Below are 8714 nucleotides of genomic sequence, written 5' to 3'. Positions count from 1 at the left end.
AGTGTAGAAAATGTAATAGGGATGTTCGGCGTGTCGGGCCGTTTACTTACAGTTTCCAAGTTGAATAAATTAGACACGAACAAAACCGTGTCTTTTACCTCTCGTCTATTTTAACACACTCAATATTGTACAGTAAATTGGGGGGAAATAAACAATAGGGGGTAGGGTAACAACGACTGAATTTGGGGCCACCTATCGGGGGCCCCCAAGGCAATAGTCGCGTAGGTGCGCCGGTGTTGTTGTGCGGCGTCCTGATCTCGTCGTCGTCTGTTGGAATGGAATATTCCTAACACACTCCCCACCAGAGCCCGTAGCATCCGGCTCGACATCTTCGACGACGTCTTCCGGTTCTTCGGGAGCTGGCATAGCGTCTCCGATAGCGAGATCGATTTCTGGTTCTGGCAGAGTTGGATTTGGATCCTCTTCCGGCTCCTGGATCGGTTCCGGATTTCCAATTTCGACGTCTTCGGCGAGATCTTCTCGCAGCTCTATAGGGTGAAGACATTGAATGGCTCTATTAATTAAATTACCATTTGGAATCTTGAGCATGACAGAACGGATGAGTCCGTCGCGGCTTGGAATCAGTTCCTTCACTACTCCGGTAGACCACATGAGTCGTTTGGAGTGTTCGTCGTGGATAACAACGACTTCTCCTAGGCGGATCTTCCTTCCGGATTTTCCTTTGGAGTGGAAGTTGTCTAGTTGGAGTAGATAATCGTCGACGAATCTAGCACAGATGTCAGCGACATATTCCCTCCTGTTCTTGTCCATCTCTTGTAGTACGATGCTGGTCGATGTAGGATCCAGCAAGTTAACGGCTGGCTCCGGATCGGCACGAGTAGAACGTCTGTTGTTTAGAAATTGGTTAGGAGTTATCGGAAGTGGATCGTCAGCTCCTTCCCCAATATAGCTGAGTGGGCGGGCGTTGATTACGCTCTCGATTTCTGCTAAACTCGCTTCCAGTTCCATGTAGTCAAGGCAGGCTCGACCGTTGGAGCGTCGCAGCAGATCCTTGACGCTCCTCACCATCCGTTCCCAGAATCCTCCCCACCATGGCGCTAGGCTGGCGGAAAATATCCAAAGGGTTTTTCTGGACGCGAGAAAGTCTTGAATGATGGGATCGGCGTGAATAGTTCTCAGGAATCGGTCGACACATCGGAACGTTTGCGCGTTGTCCGAATACATCACTGAGACGGGTCCTCGTCTAGCTGCGAATTTTCGAAAGGCTAGTAAGAAGGAACGCGCCGTCATATCGGGTAGTAGTTCCAAGTGAACCGCTCGAGTGACTGCACACGTAAAAAGACAAACATAACTTTTAAGATGGTTCGTTTTCTTAGCTTTAGTTGTTGTTATTAAGATGTCTTGGATTTCGACATCTTCTTCGACTGAATCCTCTTCGCCTACGATTAGAGCTTCGATTGGAGCGTCTCCTTCAGCGGGTGGCTCCTCGATTCGCTCTTCAGTTGGATCGTCTGCTGGCGTCGGATCCTGGACGCTTGGTGGAGCTTTCCTTTTCTTCCTTCGCTGTGCTGGTTTGTACAGCAGTGGTCCAGCGAAATCGACTCCTGTAACGTGAAAAGATTGCGCATGTTTGAGTCGGTTTAAAGGAAGAGGGGCTGCTAGTTCCTGGAATGGTGGCGATGTCAGTTTTTTACATTCCACACAAGTAAACAGAATCTTTTTCACTTGCTGTCGTCCTTTAACTATCCAGAATTTTTCTTTCAACTCTGATAGTGTCACCTTTGCTCCTGCATGTAGTAGCGACTCGTGTTTGTCTGTAATTAAGAAAGTGATTACTATATGTGATGCAGGAAGCAAAATTGGGGGATCGATGTTTCTATCTCTTAGGGCAAGTGATACTCTCCCATGGATTCGAACGAGACGGTCTCTGGCGTCCCAGATTGGAAAAAGTGCAGCGATTTTCTCCTTGGGCTGGATTGTGTTGTCTAACTGTAGCGATTCAAACGCCTTAGGATACCGCTCTCGTTGGAGCTGTCTGTAGATCGTTAGTTCCGCTTCATCCAGCTCCTCTCTGGATAATCTTGTAATCCGGATAACTTTTCCACTTCCTTTTCCATCTGGTCCAATTGCCTTTATCGACTCCATTCGTTCTGGACCGGGAGGTCTGAGCTTCTTTTGACTCCTGCTGAGGAATCGTGAGACCCAGGCTGTACGTCTTAACAGTCGATTCCAGGTGGAAATTTTGTCGAGATTCCAGTCGACGGAGGCTGTTGGAATTGCGATGGCTGCTGTTGTGCTGACCGTCGTACTCCTAGCTTCCGATTCCATTTCGGACTGGATTGTTTGTGGAATTTGGTCGTTGGGAGAATCTGGCCATTCCGTTTCTTCTCCTTTGAGCCAAATCGGGCCGTTCCACCAAAGAGTTGAGGTTACCAGCGTTGGCGCTGGCGCTCCCCGCGAGGCAAGATCGGCCGGATTTTGGAGACCTGGACAGTGTCTCCACCACTCGGGTTGTGAAAATTTTCGAATCGTTTCCACTTGATTTCGGACGAATGGTTTCCATTTGTTCGGCTCTCCTCTAATCCATCCTAGTGCAACCAAGGAGTCTGACCAGTAGATAGTTCTCCAATACTGGACTTGCATTGCATTTTTTACGACTTCACCTAAACGTACGGCTAAAAGTGAGCTCAGCAATTCTAAACGCGGTAAAGTTACTTTTTTCTTAGGTAGAGGTGCAACTCTCGTCTTGCTGGCCAGTAGGATGATGAGTGGATCTTCTTGTCCTTTTTGGAGTCGGGCGTAGGCTACGGCTCCATACGCTGCTTCAGAAGCGTCTCCGAAGACGTGAATTTCGTGAGAAGTGACTTTTTCGGATAGTCCGATCCATCGTGGAATTTGTAGTTCGGTGAAATCGGCGAGACCAGTCATCACTATCTTCCAAGATTTTTGGATATCGGCTGGAGCTGCTTGGTCCCAACCTATCTCCTTTTCCCAGAGCTTCTGGTAAATAATCTTTAATAAAAGTACAGTGGGAGATAAAAATCCAATTGGATCAAAAATTCTTGCCGAGATACTGAGTATCTTTCTTTTGGTGATTTCCGTTCCCACTTCTTCCACTGCTTGGATGATGGATGCTGGGTCGAATTTGAACGAATCGGATCCGGTGTCCCACCGGATTCCTAACACCTTCTGTTGGCCGTCCAAGGCTGGGGAGAGTAGGCCTACGACTTGATTCGACAGTCCTTTCTCCTTCAGGTGTTGTTTGAGGTCTTCGTTGTTGGTTGCCCAGCTTCTCATGTTGAGTTGGGCGTCACTAAAGATCTCGTCCGTCTCATCGACTCTTTTCTTGGCGATTGATAAATTGTTTGCTCCGCCGAGGTAATCGTCAACGTACAAACTTTCTTCCAGCTGTTGAATAGTTTCTGGAAAACGAGACTTTAGTGATTTGAAATGTTTGTTAATTGTAACACGTAGGAGAAAGGGGCTAGAACTAAGGCCAAAGGGCACTCTCTTCCACTTGTAGGCAATTAGAGGCGATCCAGCCACTGCTGGATCCCTGGGCCATAAAAACCTGATTGCTTCGGCATCTTCCGGCTGCAGGGCGATGTTTAGAAAAGCCTTTTCAATGTCGGCAATCCAGGCAATCTCGTACTTTCTGAAGCGTATTAGCACTGATAGGAGATCCGGATTGAGATTTGGTCCGGTCTCCAACACGTCGTTCAGACTTGGGCCGAATTTCGTTTTTGCTGCTCCATCAAAGACGGGTCTGATTTTCGTCGTTGATTTGTCGCCTCTGAAGATCGGATGATGTGGGAGATAGGTGTGAAGCTCTTCGTAGTCCATGTTCGCCTCCTCGACGAATTTGCTGTCGATGAGCTTTTGGATTTCTGCGTGGTAATTCACCAAATCTCCTGGATTTTTTCTCAATCTTGTTATTGTGCTCTCCACTCTTCCGGTGGCCAACGGGAGATTTTTCTGAAGTCTCCACTTGTCAGTTGTCCAAGGGATCGGTGTACAGTATCTTCCATCTGGCCATCTCGTTATTTTTTCGTCAAAGAAATCGAAGCGATCATCCGATTCCACTGCATCAGCGCCTTCAAGGTTCGCAAAATTTTCTATTTTCCAGAAAAGAGAAAGGTCGAAATTAGCAGCAACTTGTTCTTCCTTCTCAAACCATTTACTATCTTCTTCTCCGCTGGATCCGATTGGGGCATCTGAGAATGACGCTCCTATTGGCGTAGTTTGGGGACTGGCCGTTCCAGTCTCCTTTTCCATCGGAGTTTTGTTTGCTTGAGTTGAAAGGATTTTTCTTTTTTGGCTACTTGTCGCGAATGTTGACGTAATCTGTGGAATCGGGTAACTTGATGTTAAAATTAAATTTTGGATTACTTGAGTTCCTGTCTTCGATTTTGCTTCTTGAGATGGTCCAGCAATCATTCTTCCGAGTTTCGTTTGAAACGCGCGCAATCCGCATGGACTCTGTATGGCGGCTTCATTCGACATGATCTGGAACATCTGGTCCATTCCGACTAAAATTCCAATTGGCTGATCTTCGGTGTGTGCCATCTCGAATCTGTCGTCGGCCAATTTTTCGTTTTGGATCCAGAGGCTGTTTGCAAATTCGGATCCTACGTACGGGCCGGTATCTGAAATGTGATCCGATTCTAAAGCCATTAGTGTAACTTTTGGGGCGCCTTGCCAGGTGCCCCTTACTTGCATTTCGACGTTTTTTGTCATTTCGGGCTTGTTGGGTTCCTTTTTCTTAAACACTCTTGTGCTGATGTTTTCCACCGCTACTGTCTTCATGTTAAGTTGCGATGAGAGTGATTTCAGCACCCAAGAACGATGACTTCCGTCGTCTGCAAATAAAATCGCTCTTGTTTCGTTACCGTTTTGGCCGCTGATGATGACTGTTGCCGTTTTCAGCATCAATTGTCCAAAGCTGCTTGCACAGGCTGTGGTTGTCAAAGTTGGATCGCTGGCCACGATTATTGCTGCTGTTGTGGGATTGGTGACTCTGACGTCTCCTTTGTCGCAGAGAGCGGTGTGGTGCCTCCCTCCGCACTTGTTGCAGTTCCGGGCGGATGTGCAATCCTTCAGCGCGTGTTTGTCTCCAAAACAGTTGACGCACCTTTTCAAATCAAAGATTATCTTTTTCCTTTCCGTCAGCCCTTTCGGACATTTTGTCGGCCAGTGAATTTGGCTGCAGAAGATGCAGGGCCTTTCGCACACAATCCAACTTGGGTTAAATTTAACGTTTTTATTTTTTAAGGCGGATTTAACCTGAGGAGCTGGACTTGCTTTGGCTCCTACTGCCAATTGTGATGCTGTTGCCGGCTGTGGATTTGCCGGTTTGGGCTGTTTAGGAGCTGGAGACGATTTCTCCTTTTCCACACCTTTGATTCGGTTGAACCTTTCGGCCGCGTCGATTTGATCTCCAATGAATTTGATGACCATCTCGATGTCCGTTGATTTGTTTGTTGGCGATTTTGCCCATTCTTGTTGGAGCCTGGTAGGAATTAATTTGATTAATCTTGCTCCGAGGAGTCCGCCAAAGGAACTTGTGGGGACTCCTAACGTTTCCAACGCGCTAATGTGCGATTGGAGATTCAGCTGGAAGCTCCTCAGAGCTGGAACGTCGTTCCCGTCCTTTACGGGCTGCAAGGCATCCAGTTTCTCAATGTGCGCGTCGATTAGAACGTCCGTCTTCCCGTACATCCTTTTCAGTTCGTCGATTGCGACTTGGTAATTCGCATCTGTTAATTCAAGATTGTTAACCAACAGGTACGCCTCACCTTTAAGATATTCCTTGAGGTAATCGAATTTTTGGACGTTTGAAAGAGATGAAGAGTGGACAGCTGCGTTAAAGGATTCCCAGAATTGGGTCCATTCCAGTACGTCTCCTTTGAAGTGCTTAATTTGTCGCTGCGGCAATCGTATCGACTGTACGGCTGAAGCTGGGGCTGGTGCTGCCGTCACGTTGATTACTGGCGCGGGAGGTGCCGGAATGGCCGCCATGATTTGGGCAATAATTTGCGCCATCTGTGTTTGACTTGTTGCTAGATTTGTTGCTTGATTTGCTGCTTGATTTGCCGCTTGATTTGCTGCTTGGCTTGTTGCCTGTTGTTGGAAGAGCGCTAACAATCGTTTGTCTCTGTCCTCTTCTTTCTTTGCCTCTTGCTTTTCTTTCACGTCGTCCAACCATTCTTGCTTCTTCTGCTTGATGATTGATCTTGCTCCAGACACTTCATCTTGAACTTGGAGAAAGGTGTCCAGATCCCCATCAATCTCCTCCTGCGCGGCCTTGGTCGCTATTAATTTCTCCTTGATTTCTTTTGTTGCGCTTTGGTAGCTTTCGAAGAGACTTTTCAATCTTGTTTCTAAGGTTTCTAGTTCTTTAACATCTTCTTGGGCCATTACTTGATTTGCAAATCCGTTGATCCGGGTTATTGCTCTTGTTATGTGGCCTTTGGTGGCTGACCTTGTGTTTTTCATTGACTGAACCATTCTTCCTGGTTGTGTAGCTCTTCAAGAGCTGTTGACTGGGGAAAAGGAGATGAAATAGAGAATTAATTTAATTTTTTTTTTTCGATCACTTATCGACTGATTTGCCCGTTTCCTTTTCCTGTTTTCCTTGGGGTTTCGTGGAACGGATGAGTTTCCGTTTTTTGTTTCCACTTTGTTTGAAATCCCTTGGATGTATCTGAAAAAGAATCGATTTAAATTTGGAGCTAGGGTAATACCCAGGCTCCTGCAAAAATCCGGGCTGGATGACTCAATTAAGTGAATCTGGTTTTTTTCTGTTGTTGGTGGCGCCACTTGCGGCGTGCCACTACACTTTGCGAGAGAGGAAATAAAGTTTTTTTTTTTTTTTTGGTGGCGCCCCTTGCGGCGTGCCACTACACTGAGCGTGAGCGAGAAATAGTTTTTTTTTTTTCGTTTGGATGCACCGATGTCTCGGGATCCTATGTAAGAGGGTTTTTTTTCTTTTTTTTTTTTTTTTTTAAGGAAGGACAGATGGACAGAGAATATTCATTCAATAATTGTATTTAGCGGTTGGAGCCGCCATGTTCAAGAATACAATTAGATTTACTTAATTGGTTGGGTTCCTCTGCTCCCTTCCTCTGGTATTTCTTCTTGTGTAGAGGTGGCCCGGACGGGTGTTGAAACGGCCTCGCTCTCTCCTTGCTGTTTCGCTCCTCTCGTACGCTCTTCTCAGATCCGGATTGGCCTCCAATTCTCTTTCAAAATGGCGCCTGTCTTCGTCTGTTGACTCTTCTGACGAGCTGTCGTCCGTTGACGAGCTTTCGTGGCACAGCTGGATCTCGTCCTCCTCCGACTCACTTCCTTGTTGCTGGTTTGAGGCTGCAGCAGCGGCTGCTTCCTCCTCCGACTCGCTTTCCGACTGCTGGTTTGGGGCTGCAGCAGCGGCTGCTTCCTCCTCCGACTCGCTTTCCGACTGCTGGTTTGGGGCTGCAGCAGCGGCTGCTTCCTCCTGTCTCACTGGAAGGAAGACTACTCGGCGAAGTAGACCCCTTTCAACGTGCTGCTCGCGATATCGTACTTGGCGTTGTTGAATGTCGGGCGGAGGTGCCTGGATCGGCTCCTGATCAGCTTCCGGTTCTTCAATCACGACCGGCGGTAAATCTTGAGCCGGTGGTGGAACCGGTTGTGGGGCCGGTTCCTGTCGATTACGGTAGCGTATGTCGCCGTATTCTCTCGGGCGGAGAGCCTCTGCTAGTTCTTCCACGTTGAGGCACCTCCTAGCAATATTCAAGAACGGTGCCAACTGAGGGGCTAGGGCACCTGCTGGCAGCTGCTCAAGCGGGATCAACTCCCTTGGTGGTGGACGCGGTGGCGGTTCCACCCACGCTGGCACCAGACCCGCCTTGCGCAGCCAAAACCGCTTGATCCTTTGCGAACGTTTTCCTATTTTGCTGGTTGTTTTGGAGACCTTTCGGCTCCTCTGTGAATGTTGAGAGAAAGAGAAAGATTATTTCTGACTCGATACCATCAGCAAGCGAAGAATGGATACGGGAGGACACACGTGCAATGAAAAGAGGAGACGAAATCCCAGTAGTTTAGCCCAGGCCGATCTATGGGCCAGAGGTTGGGACGGCGTGTTCAATGGCCGCCCCCTCAGGCTAGCCCGACAACGAAAGGCACAAAAAAGTCGAAAGAAAAAAAATGGAATTTTTGGGCATAGGTTCCCCCCTTTTCTACGTCTTTTTTGTTTTTACAATTTAGTAGTTTTAGTTTGGGCAGATTTTAACCACCCAACAACAAAAGAAAGAAACAAAGATAAACGTTTGGGGGGTCTAGAATTGTGTAGCCCCAACCGGCTTCACAATTTTGAGTTTTGAGTGAGTTGATTTGAGTGATTTGAGAGGGAGGACACGGTTATGCACTGGGTTAAAAACCGTTCGAAGGACCATGTAGAAAATGTAATAGGGATGTTCGGCGTGTCGGGCCGTTTACTTACAGTTTCCAAGTTGAATAAATTAGACACGAACAAAACCGTGTCTTTTACCTCTCGTCTATTTTAACACACTCAATATTGTACAGTAAATTGGGGGGAAATAAACAATAGGGGGTAGGGTAACAACGACTGAATTTGGGGCCACCTATCGGGGGCCCCCAAGGCAATAGTCGCGTAGGTGCGCCGGTGTTGTTGTGCGGCGTCCTGATCTCGTCGTCGTCTGTTGGAATGGAATATTCCTAACAATGAGAAGGAACGAACTCTTTCTGGCATG

At 47.5% G+C, this 8714-nt stretch overlaps 1 protein-coding gene across 1 annotated transcript; it reads right to left on the bottom strand.

Annotated features, from left to right (window-relative positions):
• Nucleotides 1-94: 94 nt before the first annotated feature.
• On the bottom strand, nt 95-6824 carry LOC124198534. The gene is made up of 2 exons (XM_046594404.1): nt 1687-6824; nt 95-1626 (listed from the first exon to the last, which is right to left on the bottom strand). Exons 1-2 carry the CDS (start codon nt 6466-6468, stop codon nt 193-195), a joined length of 6216 nt encoding a protein of 2071 aa, XP_046450360.1. The 5' UTR covers nt 6469-6824; the 3' UTR covers nt 95-192.
• Nucleotides 6825-8714: the final 1890 nt, after the last annotated feature.

Source organism: Daphnia pulex, chromosome 7 (genome assembly GCF_021134715.1).
Source record: "Daphnia pulex isolate KAP4 chromosome 7, ASM2113471v1".
In the NCBI taxonomy this organism is placed as follows: Eukaryota; Metazoa; Arthropoda; class Branchiopoda; order Diplostraca; family Daphniidae; genus Daphnia; species Daphnia pulex.
This window is presented reverse-complemented; position numbering and strand designations above follow the sequence as displayed.

Excerpts from the sequence above, each read along its gene's own strand:
- LOC124198534 (XM_046594404.1), bottom strand. The coding sequence starts at position 6,468 with ATGGTTCAGTCAATGAAAAACACAAGGTCAGCCACCAAAGGCCACATA. Across the intron at positions 1,627-1,686 it reads TAGTTAAAGGACGACAGCAA|GAACTAGCAGCCCCTCTTCC; the intron begins GTGAAAAAGATT and ends CCACCATTCCAG.